This window comes from Ciconia boyciana, chromosome 26, assembly GCF_034638445.1.
Source record: "Ciconia boyciana chromosome 26, ASM3463844v1, whole genome shotgun sequence".
Classification (NCBI taxonomy): Eukaryota; Metazoa; Chordata; class Aves; order Ciconiiformes; family Ciconiidae; genus Ciconia; species Ciconia boyciana.
The window spans coordinates 1956060-1983238 of record NC_132959.1 but is presented as its reverse complement, the minus strand read 5'-3'; the positions used below and the strand labels follow the sequence as shown (position 1 = coordinate 1983238).

The window sequence follows — 27179 nt, the reverse complement described above, 5'->3', positions numbered from 1 at the left end:
ACCCGAGCTGGGAGAGTGTGGAATTTCTGTGTAATTACAGCAAATTAGAAAACAGTAAATGTCACAAAGCGGTGGCTCGCTGGGATGGAGCAATTAGCTCAGGCACCAAGTGCACGGAAGGTGAAGAAATGGGCGTGAGAAGGTGCGGGGCACTGCTGAGCCTGGTTACCCCACCTTTCCTCCGCCACCCAGGCCATTCCCGCTGAGCTCCGTGTCCCCGAAGAGCCCATGGGCAGCCCCAGAGGCACGACGGGGACAGAGACCCCAGAAAGGGAGAGGGTGCGGGCACCTCAGCAGAACCTCTGTCACCTTGCGAGGCTCTGTCCTTGGCGGGGGGGAGGAAAGATGAACAAAATCCAACCAAACCCCAGAGAAATGTGATGAAACCTGAGGCTGGCGGAGGGTGGCAGGTCCTCCTGGGCCGGCAGCACCGACACCATGGCTCGGCCACAGGCCACCCTCTGTCTCCTCTCACCTTGGAGTGGATTTCACAATAAGAATGACTATTTATTGTTCCTGCCTTGGAAATAAATACATGGAAATTAAGCAGAAAGGTGTGGTGTGCATTTAATTAGAGACAGGAAATGTGTCAAATGGTTGGGGTGATGGAGGGGGAAAGGGGAGCCAGGGCTCCTGCATCCTCTTCCCAGCACCATACTGGGAATGTGCCGTGGGAGCAGGGACTCCTGGGTCCTCTGGTTTGGTGACCGGCTCTCAGGCATGACGGCGCACTGTCGGGAGGACGGCAATTCCTGTGGCGTGAGCCATCCTCGATAAGTATCTGTTGTATCTGGAAAGTCCTCAGAGGTGGTAGGAACAGCTCAGCCCGTGCCGGGGCGGTCGGTGCTCCTCGGTGAGTCAGCGCCGACCACGCGGGCACAGCACCGCGCTGGTGGAAACATGGAGAATTGCATTTGTCTGTGCTGGGGTGGCCGGAGCAGGAGCGGTGGCTCCAGGGTACCCATCACGGCGGTCACCAAAGACCCCCAAAGCTGGGGCTCAGTGTCCCCCCTCTGCAAGGGTTCCATGGGGCAGAGCTTGTCCAGGAGAAGCTAAACTGCTCCCGGCCCTTCAGACCCGGAGCTGGTGGGGACCAGAGGAGAGACCAACCTCATCGGGGTGATCAAAATGGCTGGGAACTGTCTTGTGATGGATGTGGACGGTACGTGGCTGCTCTGAGCACATGCACACGCCCTGGATGCCTTGTAAAAATAAGGGCCTGGATGTGGTTGTGACATCTGCCAGGCACCGGAGAGTAATGAAAGCCCATGATTCAGAGGTGAGCTGTTTGCCTGCAGGGTCAGGGAGGGATTCCCACCCTCCTGGGCTGTTGCATCAACGACACCGGAGTATCTCGGCAGAGAATGGGTTTGCTTCCTCCCAACCGAGATTAGGAAGAAGCCAGCGGAGACCTGGGATGACACATGTCGTTTTTTTCTGGGATGGGAGTCCCAAAGGTCCTCTGAGCAGGTGGCTGCTGCCTGCAATGTATCACCTCCTACTTTGCATTCTTAAATACGCAGCTCCCAATAACGCCCGTATCTAATCCTGGCATCAAATCACTGCGCCATGGCTCTGGTAGACATACAGGGGTACAATTTGCTGGGACAATTAATTACAGATGTGACTTTACAAGCACAGCTACCAGCTGAGAAGAGCCTTATCTGTCCCAGTGCATCTAGAGACGGCTGAGAGCTGGATACAGCTCTGCTTGGTGCCGGTGCTTGTGCATCCAGGGCTCCAGAGACCCATGCCAGCCCCTTTCACCCTTGAGATCAAGCGGTTTTGGTTCAAATGAATACCCCCCACCTTGCTGGGCAGCTCCTGTGCCACACCAGACCCGACTGGCCGGTCTCGCCGGCGGTGGGTGTGCGGGACAGTTTTGGAGCAGGGTGGGCAGCAGGGATGAGCCGCGGGACGGAGGAGGTGGCCATTCGGCTGCTGCATGACTGGATGGCGGCGGCTTTGCAAACCCCGGGACCAGGTTGGAGTTGCACCATGTCTGGTAAACCACCACCGCCGGGAGCCCACCACCCCTTCCAGACGGTGGGGTCTTTTGGGGTGGTCCCCAAATGCCTGCCATCGCCCCATGGCCATGGCCACATGCAGGAGCAGCCTCGGGGAGGGAGCTGGAGCCCGCCACGGGTCCCTGCTCGCACTGATCCGTCTGGGTGTTGCAATTGCAGGGAGCCATTTCCCAGGTGAGCCCCAGCCCGGGAACGCCCTGGGAACGTCAGGGAGGGGCGGGAGCCTCTTTAAAAACCCGTCTGGGCCCAGTGGTATGGGTGCAAGGTAAGGAGAGAGCGGGCGTCATTGGCTCCCACTGCCCGTGCTGCCAAATCGGCGACAGACAGACGCAGCAGGACCCCCGGACGGAGCCAGGTGAGGCTCCGAGCCGGGGACGGGAAAGCTGGCGCTGGGACCCTTGGGGTGAATATTCAACCAGGAACAGCCCTGGGACGTGATGCTGCAGGTTGGGTGGTGGAAATCCCCTGAGCCCTTCGGCAGCTCCGCGCGCGCGGGGCTGGGGTGGAGGGGACCTGCCGGATGCGGGGGGAGCACCAGGGGGAGCTGGGCTGGGGGGCAGGTAGTCTGGCATGGGGCTTGGCAGAATCTGTTGCCCTCCGCTGCCTATGGAGAGCCTGGCACATGGGGTTGCCAGTGGGGTCTGGCCCCTGGAAAAGGGGCATTTCCCCCTGCTTTGCCCGCGGCAATGCCGGGGCCGTGCCCGGCTGTGGGTCCTGGCTCTGGGCACTGGTGCTGGTGAGTGCACGAGGAAGGAGAGGGAGAGGTGAAAGAAGAGGGGGAACCACGATGGCAGGAGCGGAGCAGCCAGCGAGCCCCGTCTTGCCCATCCCGCCTACCCGGCGCCCAGCCCTGCTGCAGCCGTGCTGGCATCCCCACGTCCCACTGTGGTGACAATGTCTCCACGCCCCAGGCTGGCCCCGGGGACGTGTGGTGCGGCTGGGGTGCAGGCGACGGCGGGGCCATGCGGGCTGCGCTGTCGCGGATGGGCTGGTGCCGTGAGTCAGCAGCGAAGCAGCAGCCATGATGCACCGAGGATGGGCTGGGCGCTGGTGGCAGGGGACCGGCGACGCCGGTGTGGGGTCTGCACGTGGGGACCCCAGTGGGTGCAGGGGGTGGGTGTGCGGTGGGTGCTTTTGCGTAGGTGCTGCTGATTACCTTCTGTTGGCAATTAATGGCCCGGGATGAGGAAGGGCCAGAGCCAGAGGTCTCTGGTGAGCGGCTCTCGCGGGGCCATGCCGGGCACTGCAGCTCGCAGAGGGACCCCCTGCCAGCACTGGGACTGTTTGAAAGCCACCCTGGGGCCCAGCATCCTGCAAGCTGGGGACAGTCCCCAGTCCCGGGATGGGGTGGCCCTGGGCTGCGGCACCGTGGCACACAGAAGGCTCCCGTGGGGACAAGGCTGGCTCGGGAGGGCACCCAGCCATGCTGAGGCATGCAGGGATGAGCGCGAGAGTGCGGGGAGCCCGGGGCTGAGCCGTGTGTCTCTTGTCACCACCCTGATGTGCCGACGTCCTCGGCCTAGGGCTGAACTGGGGAGGATCAGTGCAAAGAGAGAGGGGACACGAGCCAAGTTTGGGGCACTGGGCAGGTCCTGCCTGCTCCCAGGGAGCAGCCAGGCTGCAGACACCCTGATGATGCCCCCAGAGTGGGGGACAGTGCTGGGCCACTCCTCTGGGCTCCACGCATGCCGCCCCGTTGGCTTCCTCCAAGACCCATGCGGCCACCGCTGCCGTGACGGTCGGTGTTGCACCCCGGGCTGGAGTAAATCAGCATGGCTCCAGCGAAATGACGGGGAGCAGCAGGCCCCAGCTCACCCCGCTCTCTGCCACCGACGGGGCAGGAAAGAGCCAAGGCTGGACAAGGTGACGCAGTTTCCGTCCCTGCCTGCATCCTGCCCAGGATGCGGACGCCGGACCCCGTGACCGGGACCATCCTGTTGGGTCTATCCATAGGAAGGAGCTTCCTGGCTTGGGGCAGCCTTGGGACCGCGGAGAGAGGAGGGGGACCCTGGGCATCAAGCAGGGAGGCAGGATTGGACCCCACGGTATGGGGGACGCCCATGGCTGGGCTCGCGGGGGGCTCGGGCAGGTCCAGACCTGCCCCGCCGGGGTGTTCCCAGAGCCGTGAAGCAAGAGGAAGGCTGGCTGGTAATTCCTGCCCTCGTCCCGCCGCCACCGCCGCTGCCGTGTGGCTCCCAGCCCCATTCCTCCCTAATGAGCCCTGGGAAACGGCAGCCGCGGCTCCAGCACTGCGGAGCCCTGCGGCCCCAGCACCATAATTGCCGCCCCAACCCACGCGTGGGGGTGGCTGCCCCAGGGGGGCAGGTGGGGCAGCTAGCATGGGGCGGGTGCTGCGCCGGAGCTGGGGTAGGTGGCATGGAGGATTTTTGGGGTGATCCTGTACGAGCAGCGATGCGGGGAGATGAGCACCCCACACGTCGGCACTGCCAGCTTTTTGCCTTTCCATGGAGGCTGCTTTTTGCCTGCCCGGGGGCTCGCAGTGACCCCAGGGCTGGTGGCAGCGGAGACGCCCATGCGGGCCCTGAGCGATGGCACCGTGATCTTTAGTGGCATGCCACCTGCCCTTCCATCCCCTGTCCCCCAGCATGGGCATGTGGAGGGTCCCACGGCCCCCGTCCTTGACCCCCGTCCCCGCAGGTGATCGCAGGCAGCGATGGCAGAATGCACGGAGCTGGAATGGGCCGTCCAGGTGCTGGTGAACAACTTTGACAAGTACTCGAGCCACCGCTGCTGCTGCAAGAAGCCGCGGCGCATCAGCAAGAAGGATTTCCGCAAGATGCTGAGCTGTGAGCTCAACCACATGCTGACGGTGAGGCTGGGGCGTGCGGGGCCAGGGAACTGGATCCTCCCGCTTGCATGGGGTCCCCCCAACCCTACACCCCGCTTTCCCTGCCGCCCCGGTGTGAGCGGCTCCGCTCTCTCCCCCAGGACACCGGGAACCGTCGAGCAGCCGACAAGCTCATCTGCGACCTGGACGAGAACAAAGATGGGCGCATCAGCTTCGAGGAATACTGGACCTTGATAGGCGGCATCGCCAGCCCCATCGCCCAAATCATCCGCCAGCAGGAGCAGAGCGTCAAGCACACCAAGTAGCCGGCTGCATCCGGACCCTCCCCGGGCTCAGCCCCCGGGGTTCAACCCCTGCTTCTCCATGGCTCCCCGCTTCTCGCCTCTCCCGCTGCCGAGCCCCACCCTGAGCCCCAGCTTGCCCCGGGGCACCCCGGTCTCCCACAGCTTTGCCGACCGAGCCATGCCAGGGTGCGATTGGGGCGGGAAGACCCTGTGGGTGGGAGCTGGGGGGTGCGAGGCCATCACAGCCTTGGGGTCTTCTCCTTGCCCCATGCCATGACATCCCTGCCCTCATCCTCTTCCGCAAGCCCTGTCCTTGCTGGGCTGCTGGGCAAGAAGCAAAGGGAGAGGCTTCCCCTCATCTAGGACATGAATTGTCTGTTCTCAGACCTCTGGGACACGGCCCCGCTGGCAGAAACCCCATCACAACCAGGACCCCTTCTCCCCTTGGAGCTCCCCCTCAAAGTTGGGGGTCTTCTTGGGAAAAGGGTGCCTTTCCCCCTGCCCAAGCTGGTGAAGGGTCTGCCCTGCCTGGTGCCCTGGTCCTTCGGGCTCGGGGAGCGGCGCGGTCCCATCCAGGCAACACCACCGTGGTTATTTATTGCAGCAATAAAGTTTGGAGGAGCAGCGGGTGATGCTGAGGCTCTGCCTTCCTGGGGGCTGCCCCACAGCATGCATGCACCGAGGGGATGCAGGGGGCTGAGGGAGGGGGTCTGCCCTGTCCCCCATCACCCACGCAGTCATGGCGTGCCCTGGGCTGGTGATAACACCCGTCCCAGCCTTCTGGCCTCCCAGGGATGGGCTCCCTGAGGCTGATCGAGCCACCACGAGGTGTCAGCAGACACCGTGGCCTCCTGGCACCCCACTGGCCCCACAGCACCCCAAGCCGCTTGCCTGGGGCACAGGGTGCAGATGCTGCTGCCACACGTCCCGGGGGACCCTCTCCACATCCCCACGTGGGGTCCCGAGCAGCCTGGACCTACAGCCCCGCACCCGTGCACGGCAAGGGCATGGCCACCCCAACCCCGGGGTGTCTCAGGGGACCCCAGTTCCTGTGCTGCATCTGGGCACATTGCACGCCCCCCACCTGGGATAGGGACGGGGAAAAGCTCTGTGGCCCCGTGTGTGGCGGGACACCCCAGGCCGGCAGTGCTTGGTGGGGAGCGTGCTGCAGCCCGGCTCACGGCGTCCTGTGACGCCCACGGTGCTGGCGGGCAGCCCGAGCTGGTAGCCTCGGCGCCTGCTGGGGATTTTCCACTGGGAGGGGACTTGGCCCCGGGCCTGCGAGCATGGCGGTGGTCCCCGTGACCCCCACTCCCGTGGCAGGGGGGATGTCAGCACCTTAGAGCCGGGACCCTCGTCCCCTTCCAGCCAGCCCCCCTCGCCGACCCTGCTGCTCCCCTCCCTGACGCAGGAGCATCGCTGGCTCCTGCTCCTGCCTGTTCCCCTGCCCGTGCAGCCCACCTTCCCCTGCCCTGCCACACTGGGGGTCCCGGGCAAACTGGGGGTGCTCCCGTAGAAGACGGTGCAGCCGGGCAGGGCTACGGCTGAGTCATGGGGGAGGAATCCCTCTGGGGTGAGGGCAGGGCTCGTGACTCACGCTGCTGCTTATGGGGTGAGTGGGGCTTGGCTGGGCGCTGCACCCAGCTGCTCGCACGGGATCCCAGCGATCTGGTGGGATCCAGAGTAGACTATCAGGGTCTCTCCAGAAAGGACCCTCAGGATGAGGGGCAACCAGCCCCCAACATCTCATTTCTAGATGCAGATGGGCTGCAGCACACGGAAACAATTCAGGATGTCCCCCCCTTGTGCACGCTTCCCCGCAGGACCCAGGCATCCGGGCTGGGGCTCTGAGCAGTCGCAGCCCCCGTGCCCACGCTAGTCGAGGCTGGGCACATTATTTCCCACCCCAGAGCTGCTCGGAGCAAACGCGGGTGTGTGGGGAACCCGGGGGGCACAGGAGGGGCTGCTGCAGTGCACCAGCGTGCAGGGGACCGGCGTGTCGGAGAGAGCATTGCGCAGGCATCTGTGTGGGCAGGGGGTGGTTTGTGTGCCCGTGCACTCGGCAGCTGCACCCCTGGGTGCTCCTCCTGGAAAGCCCTGGGGCACTTTGCATGGCACCATATGGCAGGCGGGGCGGGGAACGGTGCGGGGCGATGCAGCGGGGATGGGGCTGCCAGGCTCTGCAGCTGGCCCCAATTTAGGGAGCTCAAACCCACGCTTCCGTCCTCGTGTCCCTGGCGGGATCAGCTCCGGGCACCCTGTGCCGGCTGCTAACCCAGCCCTGGCGGTGCACCAGCCTCGAGGTCTCACGCGGTGCAAGATTTGCAAGGTTTCAGAAAATGCCCCAAATATGTTCCCCCCCAGTCCTCTCCAGCTGCCACATCTCTGGGAGAAGGAAGACACGTTTCCTCTGCAATCCCCAGAGACGGAAAGGTTGGCTGTCTTCGAGGATTTACCCTGGCTCCCTCCTCCAAACCAAGCAGGCTCTTGCAGATGGGTGGCGATGCAAACGTAACCGGGGGTTTGCAGGGAAAAGCTGGGTGCCCTCCCCACTGCCAGCACTCGCCCGGGAGCAGCCCCTGGCCAGGATGGCTGTCACCCTGGAACAAGCCCTGGCCTCCAGCATCGCCACCTTCCACGAGTGCTTGGGGAAGGAGGGTGACAAGTACCAGCTGAGCAAGGGCGAGCTGAAGGAGCTGCCCAGCTTCATGGCGGGGAGCGTGGGGACACCCAGGACTGAGCCCCACCAGCATCCTCATGCCTCTCCCCACCACTGGGGAAGATGTGGGGGTCAGGGAAGGGCTCGCTCCTCCCTGAAACAGGTTCCCCCCATCTGCCGAAACCACCCGTTGCGGTTGATGTTTACCTGTGCCGTGGCCAGCGAGCACCGTCCTTGACCCTGCTGATGCTCTTTGCCAGGAACAACTGGATGAGTGCAGCTTCTGCGTGCTGCTGAAGGACCTGGAGGACAAGGACAACATGATGGACTTCAAGGAGTACATGATCGTCCTGGGCTGCCTCAGCACTTTCTGCAATGACTTCTGTGCTAAGGCTCATAGTCTCACCAGCCATCATCGAGCCCCAGCCTGTTCGAATAAAACTGCTGTCACCTCCCTAGCCCCGCTGCGGAGCCTGTTCGTTTGCACTGGGGTCACCGGGATGGGAGTGCTTGGGACCGTCTGTCCTGGGGAGACCAGGGCCACGCAGAAAGCTGGCGGCGTGGGGGACAGTACAGCGATGGCTTAGGCGGGGACGTGGGCTGGTGACCAGCTTTCTCCACGGAGCCTCAAGGGATGCCCCAGCCCTTCCCAGTCCCTGCGCCCATCCCTTGACTTGTGCCTTGGTCCCCAGACTCCCCAGTAGGGCCGGCAGCTCCTCCCAGCAGCACCCAGACCCCCCCACCTCCTACTAATGGGATCACACAGCTCGTTAAGCAAAAATGAGGCGCGGGCGAAACTGCCTGTGTGGAGCTACTGGGAAAGCCTGGAGGCGAGGTGGCTGCACAGGGCGCGCTGGGCAGTGCCGCCCCAGCCGGGCTATAAATGCCCATCGCGCTCCAGCTGCAGCACCCCGGCTCCTTGCCGCTGCCCAATCTGTGCCGACCCCGGTGAGTCTCTGCTTCCCTTCCTCGTGCATCGCTTGCTGTGCAGCTTTGCGACCCAGCTTTGCTATTCACCCAGCAGTCACTGCACCCCGAAACGCCTCCCCGAGGGGCGCTGGGGTTGTGGCCGCCCCTCTGCAGCATGGCGGATCGATTTGGACAGGGTGGGTGGACCTCCGTTGCCGCCCTGAGCCTGCCCTGACCCCATCCCTGGTGCTCTGCCCTCCAGGCGTGCAGGAAGCTGGCGATGGCGCATCCCCTGGAGCAGGCGCTGGCCATGATGGTCACCACCTTCCACAAGTACTCGGGGAAGGAGGGGGACAAGTACAAACTCAGCAAGGCAGAGCTCAAGGAGCTGCTGAACAAGGAGCTGCCCGTCTTTGGGAGCGTAAGTGGCCGTGGAGACACGTCCCTTGGCGTCCCTTGGAGGTGCCCAGGCATGGGTGGGAGGTGTTGTAGGGGCAGGAGCAAACCGGCCTTGGGTCTTTGCACATAGCACGGTGCAAACCAGGGTGAGCCTGAATTTCCCCAAAGCACGCACGATGGATGCAGCGTGCCCTACGGCTTGCTGAGAGCTCGGGCTCTAGGGCAAGCCCTGGGGAGGACGAGGGACGAGGCCAGGAGGACCTGAGCTGGAGCATGCTCAGACCAAAAGGAAACTTGGCTTTCTTACACCCACAGAAATATTTTGATTGGCAAAGAAAATCATGCTCCGATTTCAATTTTTTAATCCTTTTTTAACCCCTACTTCCCCTTCTGGCTCATGGTTTAAACTGGGAGGAGGAAGGAGAAATTTTTTAGCCAAACTTTTTCATCATCGAGAGGCATATTTGCTGTAGCTGTGCCAGCATGCCCCAGATCACAGGTAAGCCACCTTCATTTCTAAAGGCCACCTCCTTCCAAAGACAAAGAGAAAACCCTCCTTCAAGGCAGGGAAGGGAAGCCCAGGCTTTTTACATCCTTCCTTGCAAGCAGTGGGGCTGGGTGGGGAAGAGCCTCACTCACCCGTGCATCCCAAAACCATGTGCCCCCACCGTGCTCTCCCCCCTCGCAGAAACAAATGGACGAGGTGGAGTTCAAGAGGCTCATGAACGACCTGGACCACAACAAGGACAGCGAGGTGGACTTTAAGGAGTACGTCTGCTTCCTGGCCTGCGTCGCCATGGGCTTCAACGAGTTCTTCAAGGACTGCCCCACCAAGCAGGCCCGCAAGAAGTGACCCCCCCTGCCCACAGCATCGCTGCGGGGCTTTCAATAAAAGCTCTTCCAAAGCCTCGGTGTGCATCAGCAGGGTTTTGTGCGCCGTAGGTTAGCGGACAGCCGGGTGACTCATGCCTTCCTCCAACTCAATGGGATTTTCCATGGTGCGACTCAGCCCCGGGAGGCATTTTTTGGAAAAGCCTGAGCAAAACAGCTCAGCACCGCCTCCGAGCAATGTACTCGGACATCCCCCGCCCTGAACCGTCCTTGCTGGCTCTGAGGGAGGTTCAGTGCATGTTTAGCTCAAAACATATGAGCTTCCCTGAGCCCAGCTTGGCTCGTAGGTCGGCACAAGCTGCCCTGGGCAATGCACTGGGTTTGGGGAGAGAAAGCTGGTCTGGAGGAACCGGACAGCAAGATGCAAGGTCCGTGCAAAGCACAAAAGCCAGCCCGTGTCCCCATTTCCCACAGAGAAGAGCTGTTTCTGAGCAGCTGGAGGAGACCCTTAGTCCCCTTGGGATGTGGACGTGTCCATGCTAGGGAACTGCATTGGAGAAGATCAACCGGAGCCCCCCGGGCTTACCACAGAGCCATGGGGCTGCAGACAAGCAACAGTTTCCGGAGCACGTCAGCCTGTGATACCCTCTGGGAAGCACGGGGCTCACCTCACCTCCACCTCCCCATGGCCACAGCAGCTCCTGGCAGGTCTGGGCTGGTTTGCAGAAGGTGCTGCAGCTGCTCTCCAGCTTTCCCCAGCAGCCCTAAAACCCCAGAGGAAACCACCCCAGATTCAAAAAGCCCTTACAAAGCATCATTGCACGGCAGAGTAGACCCCTGGCAGAACCTGTCCTCAAGCCCCCAAGTCCTCCCTGAGCCCCCAAGTCCTTCCAGCATCTCCCCAGCAGCTCCAAACTTTGCTCTGCCCCTTCCCACGCTCTTTATCAAGAGCCCCTGGGAGCTTCTGCCCCTTCCCACTAATTTACACCAGTTTGCACTTGCTAAGAGGGAGACGAGGTTCAGGCTTGGGGGTTTCTTTTGCCAAAATGGTCCTTAAAGAAACCCCCGACCTGGGAAGACGCCGTGCAGCGTTTGGTGAGGTTTCACATCCCGCTGGGCATCGGAGTAACCCGGAGCCGGCAGTGGGGCTTCATCCCCTGTTTTTCTCACTCTGGTCCCCGCAGCAGCGGGTGCCTTTGCCCCATGGAGGGTCAGCCAGGCTCGGGGACACTCAAGGTATTTGTCAGCCCTTGCACCACGGCAAACAGCCGGCTCGCCCCTTTGCAAGGGGTTGCAAACTGCTGGCTCCTGGCTTTCCCCCGCAGTTCCCTGACACGTGCCTGGGACATGCAGACACCAAAATAGTGCTCCGTTACACAACGGGGCGTTGTGACGCACTGCCCTCGCAGTTAGGAAACAGAAATCACTTGCAGTCGAGTTAAAAACAGAAAAAAACCTCACCCAAACCCAAACCCCAGCACAACAACAAAGCCTTGAACAAACCCCACTCGGGTTTGTGCAGTTCCAGACATCTGCAGGGATGCTGCCAAAACTAGCGTGCACGGCATCTCACCCCGCACCGGTATCGCCTGCCCTCGCTGGCAGCGGTGGGACGAGGTGCCCACCACTGCCTTCGCTTCATCCCTCGTCCCTAAGGATTCTCCTTGACCCGGTGGTCCCCGTCCAGCCCTGGGGGCACATTTTGCTCTTTCTAACCCAAACCAGCCCCCTTGGCAGTGCAAGAGCAGGGTGGTTTGGGCGGGGGGGGGGCTAGGGCTGCTCCCAGGGTTTCCTCTCCTCCTTTGCCAGCCAATGTCCGTTCAGACAGGCGCTGGATCAGCGTTGGTGCCTTCCCATCCGGGTAGCGAGGGAGGTGTCCCAGGCGGGGCTATAAATGCCGTGGCCTGACGCCGGCTCGCCTTCCGCCCTGCCCATCCTTGGCTGTTTCGTTTGAGCTGTCGGTGAGTTGGTTTTTTTTCCTACGATGCTGTGCTCCCCGTCGCCTTGCTGGCCCTCCAGATGCCCTCCAGATGTTGCCAATGGCACAGTTGCCCCATCCTGCAGTGGGTCCCCCTGCAGAGGTTTTCCCCTGGGCTCGTGGGGCTCCTGCTGCAGCGAGCTGAGCTTGAAGGCTGCATTTCACCTCTGAGGGCTGGAAAAGCACGTGTGTCCTTTCCCTGCCTGGCTCAGGCAGGAGACGGCTGCTGCCTTCCCCCACGTTCTCCCCTCTGGCATGGCTTTTTTGGACGTTGCTCAGCACCGGTACCAGATGGCAACGCCCAGCCTGGCTGCTAGCGGGAGGGTGAAATTAGGGAGGAAATGGTGCTGCATCCCGGTGCATGCCTGGGAACGGGGCACCTGCACATTCTGGGGGGCCGGGGGAGACCGTTGGCCCCCTGACACAGGGGTGTCTGGGGATGCCGAACTCTGCTCTCACCTTGCTTGTGCTTGTTGGTGCCTCCAGGCTCGCTGGCATCCCCCATGGCGCATCCCCTGGAGCAGGCGCTGGCCGTGATGGTCTCCACCTTCCACAAGTACTCAGGGAAGGAGGGGGACAAGTACAAGCTCAACAAGCAGGAGCTCAAGGAGATGCTCATGAAGGAGCTGCCCAGCTTCAGCGTAAGTGTGGGGCAGGAGGTGCCACGTCCCATGGGCCATGTTGGGACTCGGGGATGTGGCCCTTGATGCAAAACCCCATTTTAACCCCCCTCTTTCCCCTGGGCAGAGACAAACCAGTGAGGCCAGCTTACAGCAGCTCATGTGCAACCTGGACAGCAACAGTGACAACGAGGTAGACTTCCAAGAGTATGTGACCTTCCTGGCCTGCATGGCCATGATGTGCAACGACTTCTTCGAGGACTGCCCCAACAAGATGCCGCGCAAGAAGTGAGCACGGGGCACCGGCCCCGGGCTGCATCGCTGCCCCCATGACCCTCCCCCTGTCTTCCTGAAACTCTTTCAATAAAGGTTACTTTAAACAAAGTCCTCTGCGTGCTTTGCAATGGGGGTTTCTCGCCCCAGGGACAGGGGTGTTGTCACGCTGGGGGAGACCCCGTTTCCCTTCCACGTGCGTGGTGCAGGTACCGGATGATGAGCGAGAGCAAGGGCGCTTCCAAGCCGGTTTGCTCTGCTGCAGCACGGGCACCGTGTTCCCTGAGCCCTCGTAAGCTGCCCGCGGGGCTGAACCCTGCCAGCCACGTTAGCGTGAGTCAGCAGCGGGCTCTGCCCAGCAGCACCCTGCCCTGCAGCCCGGATAACTGGTTCGGATAAAGGCAGGAGCTTTCACAGGGATTAATGCCTCCCACCAGCGCCATGATAACAGCGACGGGTGAACAACTCTTTTTTTTTTAGCCATAATTATTAAACTCACAGGGGTCAGCATCTGTCCCTCACCTGCTGCTCCGTGGGGCAGGACCTGCTGCGTTGGGAAGTCACCCAGGACCCTTGTCCCTTCCCCACCCCAAGCAAACCCTTGGGGAGCAGGTTTTCAGTTGCGTTCCTGCTCGGGGTGGGGTTATGGCGTGCAGAGGAGTGGCTTCCCCCATGCACCCAGCCAGCCCCCCCTGGGCCGCCAGCATGGGAAGACTCAGCCCATGCCTATAAATGCAAGGAGCTGTGCAGCCACAGCCCTCCCTTCCCTGCGCCGGAGCCTGTCCTGCTCACATCTGTAAGTTTCCATTTCCTCCCTCTGAACCCCTTTTCGCCCCACCGAACAGCTGTGGCCAACCTGGGCTTGCTTGCCAGGCTCCAGATGTGCAGCATGCCCCTTCCAGATGTGGATGCCCCCCTGCCAGGAGCTGGACCTTTATCGGTGGGCTCACGGCTGCTCCCCGAAGCACCGGCGAGCAGAGATGCCACGAAAGCTTCATTTCATCCAGTCCTGGCTTTGTCTCCCCCTGCCTGGGATGCCCCCTCCGCCAGCCCTGGGGCTGCATGTGGAGGCGGCCAGGAGCCAGGTTTGGGCTGCACCCCGTGAGTCACCCTGCAGCCACCGGCCCCAGCTGATGCAACACCCCGGGGTGTCGTGGTGGGGGGGATGTGGGGCAGCCTCCCGCCTGCCTGGGGCCAGACCCTGGGGGCTGCGCTGAGCTGGGTCTGGAGGGGCTTTGCCCCCTCCTGTCCTGCTGGCACCAGGGCAAGCTAGAGGCTTGCAGAGCATCCCCTGGGGTGGAGAGGGGACGATGCCCCGGGTGCTCCCCACTCCCTGCCCCAAGGCTGGACCAGCTCCTGGCCGCTCCCTGAGCTCCCCTCCATGCCCATGCTGCCCACAGCCCTGGCGTGGACTGGACCTGGACCATAACAAAGGCGAGGAAGTGAATTTCCAGGACTAAGTCACCTTCCCGGGGGCCCTGACCATGACCTACAGTGATGCACTGCAAAATGTAGAGCTGGGCCAGCCGGTGGGGCAAGGGGCCCTGGGGGCCTTTTGGGGTCCTTTTGTAAAGTTTTTTGTAATTTCCTATTGTAAAGTTCTGTTGCTGTTTCTGGTAATTTTTGAACCTTAAATAAATTAAAACCTCACGGATGGCACTGTTTTTTCTCTTGCTGGGGGTGAGTGGGAGGGACTCAACGAGGGACCGCACGCGGTGCTCATGTCCCCGCAGATGGATCCTGTTGGGTGCTGGTGATGCTCTGCCCGTCCTTCTGCCTGGGACTCCCGCTCAGGCACTACACCCTCAGCTTTGCAAGGGCTGGTTTGCCAGGAGACTTGGGTTGAAGCTCATCCCCCTGCTCCCCCAAATAGAGGGCATAGGGGTTATTCCATGAACCCCAGCTTCTGAGATCCAGCGCTTACTCGAGCATCAATATTAGGGAAAAAAAAACCAACATCCATCCCTCCAGGCTCTGTGAAACACCTGAGAACGTGGCTGCACTGTGCTTACATCCCAGAGGCAGGTGAAAGGGACGCCCCTACAAACCCTTGGCCCTTTTTATGCCTGGTCTGTGAATATTTGAAGCTGGCATGATGCTGTTCACAGGCATCCCAGCCTGCCTGCATCCCTCCACACCCTTGTCACCGCCCTGACACTACGCCCTCAGGGCTGTACTGGCTCTGTCACTGCAGCACCCACACTCCCAGCCCCATGGCTGCACTCAGCCATGGAGCAGATACCAACACCCCATGGCGGCTCTTGCACCGGAGCGTGGGCTGCCGCGGCATGGCAGCCGGGCCCCAAGGCAGGGCATGCGCTGGGAGCTCCTGGTGTGCGGGCATGTGGCTTCCGTGGCAGATTGGGCAGCAAATGGCAGCATGAGGACCCACGGTGCGTGCCTGTCCCTTCTTGCCTGCTCCACAGTGCGTGTGTGTCTCCTCCTACCTCCCCAAGTGGCACAGGGTCATCCCTTCGCATGTCCCCACGCATGTGCCATCACGTCTCACCAACGGCACACCCACGTCCCAGTGATCAGCCCTGCGTGGCTCCCCTTCCCGGAGAGGATGCGCCTGTCTCCCTTTGTCATACAACCTGTCCCTTTGTTTCACTCTTCCGCAATTTAGCCTTTTTCTGGCACCAGTTCCTCATGCTGCTGGATTAGGAAGCTGACGGGGAGATGTTTCACCACTGCTGTCCTTCCTATCTCCTAAAAGCCTTCATGGCTAGCTCGCGCTTTTTGCTGTGCCGGTCCCACCAAGCACGGACTTGGGGTGAAGGGCTTGGGCATCCTTGGGCACAGGCTCCTCACCAGGCCCTCCAGACTGTCTTTCCCCCAAGACACGCAGGGTTTAGCAGCCCGTGCCAGGCACTGGGAGCACCACAGGGTCTCCCGCATGTAGCAGCATCCTCCCAACGCTAGAAACAGGCAGCGATTGCCAATGCCCTCGGTTATCATGAGGCAGCAATCACAGCTGCCGGGAAATGCCACCTCCTAAGACCGGCTGGCAGGTTTCTGGCAGTTTTTCAGACGCTGGCATGCCCAGATTTGTAACCTCTTTCTTGGCTCCCTGGTTAGCTGTTAAGAAATGATTCAGGAATAACGCTACTCATGATTTTGGAGAGGTGACTGGGGGGTGGGATGCATTGGCCGTCCCCCAGCACCCGTGCAGCAGGATGCTGGGGGCAGACACCACAGCTCCAGCCAAATTCAACAGTGTCAGGGCAGATACAGGAGTGATGAACCACATCCCCCATTGGGAAAAAACAGCATCATCCCACTGGAGACCCTCACCCAGCACCTTTCATGTGATCCAGAAAAACCCCTCTTCCGTCACCTCTGCAAAGACCCCCAAACTCTGCAGGAACGTCCCGGCTCCTGGGAAAGCCCCTGCACCGCCACTGACCCACGATGCTGGCTCCCTGAAAATGTTTCTTTTGGTGTTTCCTTGTTTTGCCCTAACAAGTTTGGTGCGTCCCCTCCCTCATTAACAGTGGGAGCAGCCAGTTCCTGGAGCCAGGCAAGAAATTGCCGCCTGGGCGTGCTGCGTAGCCTTGCACAATTCCCGGGGTTATTGCCCTGAAAGAAATTTGAGGGTGTCACAAATTGTAGCTCAGGGAGAGTATAAAAGAGACCTCAACTCCATCGTGCCATCACTGCTCCTGCCTGCTCCTCCCGTGCACTGCTGTCTGCAGAAGTCGGCCCCAGCACTGCTCATAGGTAAGTAGGTCCTTGCCAAATGGTGGCTTCAGGCTTCGTGCTGCTGGAAGTGCCACCAGGATAAGCCTGAGCCCACCGGGCAGCCAGAGCCTGGCTGGGGCTCCCGGAGGAGAGGGCAGTCCTTCTCCTCCGATGGGGTTTAATATTTTCCTTCCTGTCCCTTCCTAGCAAGATGAAAACTGACCTGGAGCTCGCCTTGGACTGCATCATCAATGTCTACCACCAGTATGCCATTAAGAACCCCATAGACGACTACCTGAACAAAGATGAGTTCTCAGCGCTGCTGAAGGAGAACGCCCAGCCCTTCCTCCACAACACCGTGCCGGTAAGAACTGAGCTTGGCCCAGCTCTCCCAACGCTGGTGGGAGCTTGCAGGAGTGGTGGCCTCCTTGGGGCATGGGGCTGGCTGAGAGCCTCCCAAAGGGGAGGGAGGGTTTTTCCAGGGTTTTCCTGAAGCCTTGCAATCCTTGCTGGGCGAGCCTCATGCTGTAGCTGTGGGCTGGCACGGTGACCCTGAACCTCGCTGTGGTTCAGGCTGACTCTTTTTCATGTTTGCCCTGCTGCAGCCTAAGACGTCCATCGATGACTACATAAGCAAGCTCTTCATCAGAGCAGACGGCAACCACAACGGTCGCCTGAAGTTCACCGAGTTCATGACCACGCTGAATCGTGTATTCATTGATGCCCACAATAGGTCCCACAAGCATCCCGCCCATCCAGATGCTGGTCACGACCATGGCCATGACCACGGCCACGGTCCCTGAAAGTGAAGCAGTTCCCAGGGTGACTGTGCCCATGGGATTGTGCTCTTTCAGCAGCATCATCCCTTCCGTTTGTCCGCAAGCACAGGCAAACCTGTACCCAACGCTTTGTCATCTGCTTCTGCCTATGGCATTGAAATAAAATTTCTTCAAGCACCAAATGAATCTGTATTATGTATCCTGTTGTCTCCAGGGAGGATGCAATATGCACCCAGCCTGTGGGGGGTTAAATGCAGATTGAACTGGAGAAGCAATGGGAAAGGGAAGGCGGCATGGGGTGACCCTGCTCCCTGCAGGACAGGGAGCCAGGACAACAGTGCTGCTGGGTCCCAGCTGAGCAGCACAGGCTGCGTGGGCTCCCCGTCCTGAAGCATATCAGACCCCAACATGCTCCCACTGCCTTCCTGAGGCTCAGTGGGTTCCCTGCACAAGGAGGTTGGCCCCAGCACCCTTCTCCTCAGCACCCCATCACGCTGGGGAGGTTCCTGGGTAGGGGCAGCTGGTGGCTGCACAAAAGCATCCTCAGCCCTGGTTCTCCTGGCCCCTCTTCGCACAAGCTCCAGGACATGCCAGGGGTGAAGCTCAGCTGGGGGCTGCTTCCCCAGGTGGCTGCCAAGACCCAGCTCTGGAGCTGGGGGTGAGGCATCCTGGGGGTGCATGCAATTCTTTTGCAACCCACAAAGCCACCAGCACTTATCTTACAAGCCCCGACAGCAAAGAATGAGGCCGAGGGGCTCTGGAGAGCTGGTGTTAACTCTGCACAATAAAGTTGGATGTTTTTGTTAGCATGGGGCAACAGTTCCCCAGGTCACAGCACATTTACAAGCCATCACGGGCTCCTGGGGAACAGATACATGAGCAGAAAAAAGCTCCTGTATCTGCCAGTGACGGTGCACTGAGTGGGTAAGCCTCAGGCCCAGGAGGCTCTGATGTTTCCAACATCAGCCGAAACCAGAAGCCTGTCCCATGTGAAACCAAGCTGTAAAAGGAAGCACGGGGCTATTGTGTGGTTATTTGCACTTGATGACACAGGTGATCACTCTCTGGGTCCACAATTTTGCCATTGGGGAGCAGCCCTTGTCCCCCAGAGGCAGACGTTATTCACTGTCCTGCCAGGGCACCTGGGTGTCACTCGGGCATCGCTCCCCTTGTGGGGCTGGGTATTCCCCACAGGTTTTGGGGAACACGGCTACGAAAGATGGGAATTCTGAGCCCACAGGTCTGTTTGTGTGGGGACTACGCAAGTGTGCAGCGCAAAAACCAGCCTTGGCCAACGCTTTGCAAGGCCAGCTGGGGAATGAGGATGCAATTTCAGATTGTCAACAGTCCCTAACAAGTAGAGCAAATTAAGTGAGTCAGGGATACCAGAATAAAACTCATGCAACAGTTCTTGGTACTGCCTGCAGGACATGCAAGAAGCATCCTCAAACAGGAATGGTTACCCTTTTGTTTTTCTGTTCCTCCGCTCTTCCTGGAATCTCTTGTCTTATTCTTACATCTTTTTATAGTCTCTTCATTCTTCTAGTACCTGTTCTGCTAACACAAGATGGGTGGCACAGAGGTGACTGTTGCAAAACACTTGCTAGTTAATGCTCCAGCCACTAAAGACCTTGACCTCAGATTTTCTTCTTGTTTTATACCCAGTTTCCTCCACAAAGGTTCTGGAGAAAGAGGAATGGTCTGGTACAAGTGATGTAAAAATAAAGTAATGGAAAATACTCTGGAAAACAATTTATCAAAAGGCAGATGCTGCCTTCCTCTTTGCTAGTGTTCAACCAGTTAGTATTGTAGAAAACAGAGGTCACATCAAAAACAACCAAGGGACAAAGTTATCCATATCTCTCTGAAACTGCCCGTCTTTCTTCTACACCAGCATGAGAGCATGCAAAATTTTCAGCACATTGCAAAACTTGCAAAGTTTTGGCAAATTCTGCCAAGATGGACTTGTGCTTTACAGTCACGTTGAGCTGTGATGGTACATCCAGTGTTTTTTCCCCATTCTTTGCCCAGAACACGAGCAGCTCAGCCCTGGCGGAGGTGACAGTGGGGTGGAAGGACAGTATTTCCAAAGCCCGGTGGGTGCAACCAGGAACTATGTGCAGAGGTATGAGACTGGGAGGGGTTCAGAAGTTCCCACCTTGCAATTTCCAGGTATGGGAAATGCTAACTCAAGCTGTTGCTTGCAGCAGGTGTGTCACCATCTCTGATGAAAGAGGACCCCAGACATGTATAAAAGGGCTGCCCAGGCTCTTGGATCACTGCAATAGACCTATCCTCTGCAAACCCTTCTTGGAGACAAGGGTAAGTAACACTGTGATTGTTCTTGCAGGAAATAAGACGAAGGAGAAGCGTTTCCGAATATCACTTCATGCCATGCTTGTTTTAGTCCAGGGTGATGCTTTCTACTGGGGCCAGGGTAGGAGGCTGGTTTTGGCTACAGCAAGACAAGTATATATAAATTAATGGCATTTCTGTGCTATCTTTAGTGGAGGTGTAATTGTTTCTGCTGGCAAGGAGAGCGCCCTTCGGGGGTGTCACCTGCATGGTGGCACCCATCGGAGAGCAGGGTCTCTGTGCTCAGTGTCTGCAGTGAAAAGGGTTTACAGCCCAAAGAGGAGAGGGAGATTCAGAGAGGAGGAGGAGGTGAGGCAGAGGCTGCAACGGAGCCCGTACCTGAACTGTGCTCCCTGCCTTGAAGTCATCATTGCTGTCAGTGACATGGTACAGATACGCAACTACAGCCCTGTAGTTCTTACTGACAAATGCCTCCAGGTCAGTAAGAACAAGCCGCTTCTTGGGTGAAGCTAAAATTAGAGGCGGTTGGGTGATGCTGTAAAACAGCAATATTCCTAAAGCTACTTATTACCCGCTCAGCACCAAGGAGCCACCAACTGTCCCCAGGCACACTGGGCGCTGCTGGCTTGCTCAGCCCCAATGAGACAGGGCTCCTGGTGCAGACCTGCTGCTACGCTGGGGAGGTGCAGTGCAACCCCCCCTTGGGGTGCCTGGGGTGGGGGCCAAAAGCATTGCATGGGGTGCCTGATTTTTGATGCATCTCATGGCTTTGAGGTTTCTCGCTACAGTTTCTGCAGGTACCTCAAGAGCTCAGCCATGTCTGCAAGCATCCAGGCCACAACCACCTGTCCTGAGACTCGGCAGTTCCCTGGAAACTGCACACTGGAGATGGCCCTGAAAACTGTTATGGATGTCTACCACCATTACAGCATCGGGGAGGGCAAGCCTGACTTCCTCAGCTTCAATGACTTCAAGAAACTGCTGACTGAACAGGCACCGATCTTCCTGCAAGCTTGCGTGAGTACCCCAAGAGCTGAGCTCCCCGGAGGGATGCGCTCCTCAGGGGGTTGTGGGGGGTGTGAGGCTGAGGGTGCCTCCAGGGATGCTCCTGGGGGAATGGGGTACAGTCCCCACTATGGCTGTGGTCCAGAGTGGGTTTCTGTGATCAGACCCAGCTTGTCCACGTGCTGCGGGGCCACCCGTGCTCATCCCTCCTGCCACTGCAAGGGTACGGAGCAGCCAAAGGGGTTTGGGACAAGAGCCTGTCCTTCTGGGGTTTTAACTAGGGGCTAACTGCAAGGTAGGAGAGGGCCACAATGATCCTGCAGCTTCCAAACACTTCCCAGGGCATGCAAGAATAAAGCTGGCTTGGTTTCTGCACACAGTGGGTGTGCAGCACAGGGAGGGGGCATGCTAACACGTCCTGTCCCCCAATTTCAGAACAGGAAGAATCCCAACTACCTGAAAAACCTCTTCAGTGAGACTGATTTAAATAAGGACAGAGAAGTGGCTTTTGAGGAGTTCACCATGGTCTTGGCCAAGCTGAGCGACGATGCCCATCGCCTCATGCACCACCAGGAGCGCTGTAAACCAGACAAGCCTTGAGTCTCACTACACAACCCTTGAAAAACTCAGAGGAGGTTGCTTATAGGTATTGGGCTCTGGCTGCTTTCTGTCTGCTTGGATCACTTGTGCTTGTGAGACAATAAAGCATCACTTGAAGTTCACTGAGTTCTTCCTATCTCAGCACTGCAGCACTTTTGCTTCTTTCTCATGGATGGGGAGGGTGGGCACCAGCTGCAGCAAATGCGTGGTCCTGCTGGAGCTGTGGGATAAAGGCTTGCCTAAATGAGGCATCCCAAAAACCCATAAAGGAAGAGGTTTATGATTGAGATGTGGTGAGTGGGTGAGAGCTGTATTGCTCAGTGTCTGGTCCAAGGCGAGAGGGCTGGATTGATGGGCCAGGAGAGTATTAATGCCCAGAAGACCAGTGCAAGACTGCCTGAGCTCTGCAAGGGTTTTAACCATCAGCTGCAGCATACAGCAGTCATATTAGAGGTTTTTCTCCTGGCAGAGGAAGTTTTCTGCATAGACTGGGAAGAGCAGAGCCAGCCTAGCTTGGGGAAGCACCTCCCGTTTTGCCCATCCTCATCCAGCTCTTTCCCCTTGGCCATGCCAAGGGCGTCCTCTGGATGCAGAATCACCCATGAGCAGGAAAAATGCATTCATACCCATGACAACAGCAGTTCACAACAGAACACAGCCTTTACCACAAGAACAAGCCCGGGTGCCCTTAGGAAAAAAAAATACATACAGAATTTACTATCTGTACATATAGCTTCTAGCCTGTGGGAAATTCTGAGATTTAAAATTTTCTCTCTAAATTCCAATGAAAACTCAAATTTCAGAGTTTTCCCACACAGACAAGTCATCTGGAGTGCTCCCTCCCAACCCTGCTGAATCACGTGCTACCCAGCCAAGAGGAAACACCCGGATGGTTTCCACCTCAGAGCTTTCCACCAGTAAAATATTCTCACCAAAACCCTGATGGGCTCCAGCAGGGCACAAGGATCTTGTCCCTGGCTGAGCCATCTGGGAGATGTCTTGCAGCACCAGCAAACCGTTTCTGGGTACTAAATACACTGTAATCCAGCTCTTTTCCTCACTGAACGCTTGGGTACCAACACCCCACGGGGCTGAGCAGGCAGCTGCCCCAGCACAAGCGAGAGCAACACTTTGCATGTTGCAGCACAGGCAGGAAGGGCAAGTGCAATGGCCAGATCCAGGCCTGCAACCTGACAGAGCTCCAGGAGGGCTTGGAGATGGTCCAGCACCCTGCAGCAGTTGCGCCGAGCCTGTGTGGGCAGCAGAGCTGGCTCTCAGCTCTGTTGGGCTGGACCAAGGTGGTGCCTGCCAAGCAGCTGAGTTTGTAGCTGTTTGATATAGCTGAGACATATGTGAATGCTTTTTGGCTCGAGCTAAAGGACTGGGAGATCCTTTCCCTTGCAGCTCCCGGATGGGAAAACCTCTAGGCTGCCCCAGCCCCCGTGGTGGCTGCTCATGCCAGGTCGCAGCTGGAGCATCGCTGCTCTGATGATGCTCAAAGGTGCTCAGGAGCCAGGGCTCAGAGCACATCCCCTGGCTTCCCCAAACTAAAACCACGTCTAGCAACCAGAACATATGTCTATCCCAATCCTGGACTAAAACCGGCTGTGAAACATGGTGACAAACCCTGCCATGCCCTCTTCCCGCATCAGCCAGCCGCTTGCCTGTAAATGTATATTTTGAAAGATGTTGCAATGTTTTGCAATGATTGTCAAGCACAGGGTGCCCTGCCAGGGACCAGGTCCTCAGGGCACAACCGGCTCCAGTCACCTCAAACCAGATCTTTCGCTTGCCATGGCTATCGGTCTGCTTGCGTGCCACCTGATGCCTGCTTCCCACACCTTCCCCTCTGCAGCTCCAGCAAGGGGATGCTTGCTCAACCCCAGTGGCCTTGGGGCCAGGATTGCAGCTTGCTGCAACCACTTCGGCATGGCTTGCAGGCACAGCTGGCCAGGGAAGCTCCCCCTACAAGGAGACCTGCAGAGCCAGGCAAAAACTTGTGCTAGCACATGTTCCTGTGACCCTAAGCGATACCCAGGCTCCCTGGTCACCTTAGTGACTGCACTGGCATTTAAAGACCAAATACCTGGGGTCTCATACCTGCTACCTGGTAGGCACATCTGAGGGTCCAGCCACCATCCCTCTTTGGAAATCCCTGGCCCAACCCATGCCCTGTAATCCATCCTTGCCCTTCCCTACCTCCAGGATGATAAAATGACCAAAAGTACGGTTTCCTGAAATTGCTACAAAATTCTGCAACTGAGCGGATGGTCCCCGACACCCTGTTGTGAAACGCCCCGGCCCTTCTCCAGCTGTTTTGTGCATCAAAGCTCTCCTGTTGTGAAACGCGGTGCTGCCCCACCAGCAAGGGCTGGAGGCCAGGTGGCCACTGTGCGTGGACTGGGGCTGCATCCCCAAGCCGCTCCCTGCACGGTGCTGCCCCGTGTCAGCTCAACTGGAGCTTGCCCCAGGCCCCGTTTTGGCCTCCAGTTTGTGTCTGAGATTAGCATCATGTCTGGCAGGTTAAACAAACCCCCAAACAAGTCAGCTGAATCAGCAGGCAGAGCATTTTAATGAAGCAGCACTGGAAAATCTCGTTTTGCTCTTGATCTTAGCTGCTCTGAGCCAAAGCGCCTGCACTGGGTCTCTGCAACAGACACAACAACAAAAAAAAAAAGCCACAAAGTGAGGACACAGTCCTAAAAGGTAAAAATACACCTTTCGGCCACACCTGGTCTCCACAGCTCAGAGCATACCTTGGGTGGGGAGAAACTGCCCTTGGCACAGGCTGTTGCTAACCTGAGGAGATGAAATTAAGTTCCTGGAACCCCACACCATATTATTTGTCTTTCATAAAGAGCTGCTTGCTGCAGGCAGGGGATGGCCCCCCAGTGCTGGGGCACTGCCCTCAGCACCAGCTCTGTCCCTGTCCCCATGTCACACCGGCAACCCTGCCCATGCTGTCAGTGCTGGGCTGTGTGAAGCAGTGGGATAGCGGGATGCTTTTGGGTGCACAGGACCATGCGGTGCTTGCATGCACCAGGTCTGCAAGGATGGGGACACTACAGGGCCAAGCAGTGCTGGCTCATCGGAGAAGTGCAGGCATGATGTTGTGGGTCCTTGTGGCCTCACGGCATGAAAAGGCACCCCTATAGAGGAGAGAAACAGGTGAAATTGAAGAAGCCAAGGGGAATGGACTTTTGTTGAGAGTTGATGGAGAATTGCAGCCCCAATAGCCAGGTGGAGGGGATGAAGGGGACCCAGCTGAGCTGACATGGCCATGCCCTGGCCACTTCCCTGCCATCCAGCCAGCGTATGTGACATCAACCTTGCGGGAAAAGCCACAGAGGCTCCGTTTAAGGAACTACCCCGGAGCCTTAAGCAATGCACAAGTATGTCATGAAGATGGACTGGAACTGGGTGAAACAGAGACATTTCACAACCGGTGGAGTGGCGCAGGCGGATGGCCAGGCTATAAGAGATGCTGCGCTTGGCACCAGCCCTGCTCCAGCCCGAGTGGATCTCGTTACTTCGTCAAGATGAGCAAGGCAAGTCCAATGGTCACTCGGGCATTTAAAGTCTCCATGTTCTTTTCCAGGTGCCGGTTGGGCCATCGGAGGTGCAAGGACCCTTGGGGAGCCTCTCCTGGTCCCATGAGCTGCCATCAGTCACTGGCAGAGGATAACCATATCTGCTCAGGCTCGTCCAAGCACAACCCTCAAGGACAGATGTCTCCTCCTGGAAGAGGCTCCCCACAGCACAGTTCGACCACTGAAGGGGCTCCTGAACATCAGATCTCACACTCTGTCTCTACAGAGGTTTTTGCAGTCCCACCAGCTATTTTGGAAGCCTTGCTCCAACAGTGCTTGACTTACAGAAGGCACATTTGCAGGGGAGATCAGCTCTCAGCTATTACCTGTGGTTGCACATCCCAGAGCAGAAGCAGGCAAAGGCTGCAACCCCCTTCAGTCTCCTTTGGCTTGTAGATAAGAGCAAACTCAAAACAAACAGCTCAAATTTATCCCCAAAAAAGAATGACTGAACAAAGCCAGGCTGCATCCTCATCTGGTGTGAAGCAGTTGTCTGTACCAGAACCTCGCTGGTTTATATCAGACTTCCCCATATATTGTGGCTCCTGACATTACTCAGTGTGATTGTTTCTCTTCCAGACCCACCAGATCCAGGAACCGCTCTCTGAGCTGGAGAAGGCCATGGATGTCATCATTGATGTCTTCCACCAGTACTCGAGACGGGAAGGGGACAGAGACACCCTGACCAAGAATGAGCTGAAGCTCCTGATTGAGAAGCAGCTTGTGAACTACCTGAAGGTGAGCAGAGTTTCTTGTGACCCACATGGGGAGGGAGCTGGGCTGGATCGCATTGCCTGAATACCCCCCGGGACTGGATTCACTCCCTTTCCACTCTGCTCTCCTGCTCCAACACCTTCTGCCCAGACCCTCCCTGTCCAACTGCCACTTTCCAAACATGCTCCATAAAGACAGATTAAGGAAATCCACTGAGGCCTGGGTGAACCTGCAGCCAGATATTTACCTTCATCACCTTATATGCAAAAATCAGGCTCATATTGCCCAAGAGCTCCTCTGCCATCTAGGAGCAATGGTGTCAGAAATATCAGCCAAAAAGCCCATTTTTTTGTAACTCACTTTGCTAAAGCAGAACATAAAGTGTTTTTAATCCAGCACGCTAAAGGAGAGGTTTGTGGCTGACAACACTGCTGCCTTCATCAGTCTCCACATTGCATGGTGTCCTTGCAGTAATGCTAGCCTGTTGCTCGCCGATTGCTTCATCGCCACAGGTGAATCATTGCCGTACCCAAAGCAACGGGTGATGATGGCATGAGGATGGAACCACACACAGCACCAGGCTATTGGGGACCTGGCATCTGTGAGGGTCCCAGCAAGGCTGGGGGGAGGCTTGAGCTGTGAATGACTTCACCCTCACCCTATCCCTTCCTTTGCAGCACGTGAAAAACAAGGCCACCATTGATGAAATCATGAAGGACCTCGATATCAACAGGGATGTGCAGATCAGCTTCTGCGAGGTGATGTTGCTGATCACCCGTGTGACCATTGCCACCCACGAACACCTCCATGATGTTGAGGACCAGCAGCAGCAACAGCAGCAGCAACAGCAGCAGCAGCAGCACAAACACCAGCACCAACACCACCACTGAAGCGGGCTGTGGTCCCTGGCCGAAGGCACCCACGCAGTGCTTGCAGCCCTTGGCTTTCTCCCCTCCATCCCTCTCTGCCCACCTCCCTCCTTTTCTTCCTTCAAGTTTGATGGTTTTGCTGCCAAATAAAGATTTGCCTTGAGGCTGTCAAAGCTCTTCTGTGTGTCTGCGTGGGTTTTCCTCAAGGCAAGTCCTGCACCTTGCTCTCTCCCAGCATGGCTTTAAACCAGGCAATTCCACCTTGGAGAGAGGCTGCAGGTTCTCAGGGGTGAGGCGGACGCCTGGGGAGAACAGGGTTCATTGCACCAGGTGCTCATGGTACTCCTTACTTTATAATGTGCTCCATAGGTCAGGGAAGGCAGCGTAATTTGACAGGTCTTTGCATTTCCAACTAGAAAAAAACCCATTTTGGCCTGAAAACACTCTGCATGTCTCCTAGGACCAAGCTGTGGTGGTAGGCAAGAGCTGTAAGGGAGAATGGGGAGGGATGAGCACTCTTTTCTGCAGGAGCACCCTTTTTAGGGCACTTCTGCTCTGCAAGGCCCTGCAAGGGAGCTGGGGGGTGGATGCGTTTAGTTTTAATGCTACAGCCAGCAGTGAGGTCTGGCTGCTGGGTTTCGTGTGGACAAGAACTGAGAACAACCCCAACTCCTCACTCAGAGCACCCCAAGTTTTCACTGAGGAGGTGTCCGTTATTAATAGCTGCTTTCCAGAGTGGGTGGCTGGAAATGCCCACAATGCTGCTGAGCAGCCTCCCACCGTGAACGCCTAGAGCCTGGTTACTGATTTGCAAACATGTTTTAGAGGGGGGGAAA

General features: G+C 58.1%; 6 protein-coding genes and 1 long non-coding RNA gene across 8 annotated transcripts; 6 read left to right on the top strand and 1 right to left on the bottom strand.

Annotated features, from left to right (window-relative positions):
- Positions 1-567: 567 nt before the first annotated feature.
- Positions 568-13689, bottom strand: LOC140644145 (uncharacterized). 2 transcript variants are annotated; one of them, XR_012039745.1, is made up of 3 exons: positions 13646-13689; positions 7987-8081; positions 568-5018 (listed from the first exon to the last, which is right to left on the bottom strand). It is a non-coding gene; the product is annotated as an uncharacterized lncRNA (long non-coding RNA). The 2 variants fall into 2 exon arrangements; XR_012039746.1 differs by lacking the exon at positions 13646-13689 and adding an exon at positions 13312-13393.
- Positions 4699-5141, top strand: S100A16 (S100 calcium binding protein A16). The gene is made up of 2 exons (XM_072846711.1): positions 4699-4857; positions 4977-5141. The coding sequence occupies exons 1-2, from the start codon at positions 4702-4704 to the stop codon at positions 5139-5141; spliced, it is 321 nt and encodes a 106-aa protein (XP_072702812.1). The 5' UTR covers positions 4699-4701.
- Positions 8969-9971, top strand: LOC140644141 (protein S100-A4-like). Its single transcript, XM_072846703.1, has 2 exons — positions 8969-9109; positions 9776-9971. The coding sequence occupies exons 1-2, from the start codon at positions 8969-8971 to the stop codon at positions 9938-9940; spliced, it is 306 nt and encodes a 101-aa protein (XP_072702804.1). The 3' UTR covers positions 9941-9971.
- On the top strand, positions 11744-12901 carry LOC140644139 (protein S100-A4-like). Its single transcript, XM_072846701.1, has 3 exons — positions 11744-11879; positions 12383-12537; positions 12644-12901. Exons 2-3 carry the CDS (start codon positions 12400-12402, stop codon positions 12806-12808), a joined length of 303 nt encoding a protein of 100 aa, XP_072702802.1. The 5' UTR covers positions 11744-11879; positions 12383-12399; the 3' UTR covers positions 12809-12901.
- Positions 13690-16681: 2992 nt separating the features above from the next.
- LOC140644138 (protein S100-A12-like) lies at positions 16682-17330 on the top strand. Its single transcript, XM_072846700.1, has 2 exons — positions 16682-16834; positions 17076-17330. Exons 1-2 carry the CDS (start codon positions 16682-16684, stop codon positions 17271-17273), a joined length of 351 nt encoding a protein of 116 aa, XP_072702801.1. The 3' UTR covers positions 17274-17330.
- A 3051-nt stretch (positions 17331-20381) lies between these two features.
- On the top strand, positions 20382-21170 carry LOC140644025 (protein S100-A8-like). The gene is made up of 2 exons (XM_072846485.1): positions 20382-20582; positions 21006-21170. The coding sequence occupies exons 1-2, from the start codon at positions 20382-20384 to the stop codon at positions 21168-21170; spliced, it is 366 nt and encodes a 121-aa protein (XP_072702586.1).
- A 3440-nt stretch (positions 21171-24610) lies between these two features.
- Positions 24611-26507, top strand: LOC140644177 (protein MRP-126-like). Its single transcript, XM_072846760.1, has 3 exons — positions 24611-24718; positions 25340-25498; positions 26152-26507. Exons 1-3 carry the CDS (start codon positions 24710-24712, stop codon positions 26362-26364), a joined length of 381 nt encoding a protein of 126 aa, XP_072702861.1. The 5' UTR covers positions 24611-24709; the 3' UTR covers positions 26365-26507.
- The last annotated feature ends 672 nt before the right edge of the window (positions 26508-27179 follow it).

Excerpts from the sequence above, each read along its gene's own strand:
- S100A16 (XM_072846711.1), top strand. The coding sequence starts at position 4,702 with ATGGCAGAATGCACGGAGCTGGAATGGGCCGTCCAGGTGCTGGTGAAC. Across the intron at positions 4,858-4,976 it reads AGCTCAACCACATGCTGACG|GACACCGGGAACCGTCGAGC; the intron begins GTGAGGCTGGGG and ends TCTCTCCCCCAG.
- LOC140644141 (XM_072846703.1), top strand. The coding sequence starts at position 8,969 with ATGGCGCATCCCCTGGAGCAGGCGCTGGCCATGATGGTCACCACCTTC. Across the intron at positions 9,110-9,775 it reads AGCTGCCCGTCTTTGGGAGC|AAACAAATGGACGAGGTGGA; the intron begins GTAAGTGGCCGT and ends CCCCCCTCGCAG.
- LOC140644139 (XM_072846701.1), top strand. The coding sequence starts at position 12,400 with ATGGCGCATCCCCTGGAGCAGGCGCTGGCCGTGATGGTCTCCACCTTC. Across the intron at positions 12,538-12,643 it reads AGGAGCTGCCCAGCTTCAGC|AGACAAACCAGTGAGGCCAG; the intron begins GTAAGTGTGGGG and ends TCCCCTGGGCAG.
- LOC140644138 (XM_072846700.1), top strand. The coding sequence starts at position 16,682 with ATGAAAACTGACCTGGAGCTCGCCTTGGACTGCATCATCAATGTCTAC. Across the intron at positions 16,835-17,075 it reads TCCTCCACAACACCGTGCCG|CCTAAGACGTCCATCGATGA; the intron begins GTAAGAACTGAG and ends GCCCTGCTGCAG.
- LOC140644025 (XM_072846485.1), top strand. The coding sequence starts at position 20,382 with ATGTCTGCAAGCATCCAGGCCACAACCACCTGTCCTGAGACTCGGCAG. Across the intron at positions 20,583-21,005 it reads CGATCTTCCTGCAAGCTTGC|AACAGGAAGAATCCCAACTA; the intron begins GTGAGTACCCCA and ends CCCCAATTTCAG.
- LOC140644177 (XM_072846760.1), top strand. Across the intron at positions 25,499-26,151 it reads AGCTTGTGAACTACCTGAAG|CACGTGAAAAACAAGGCCAC; the intron begins GTGAGCAGAGTT and ends CTTCCTTTGCAG.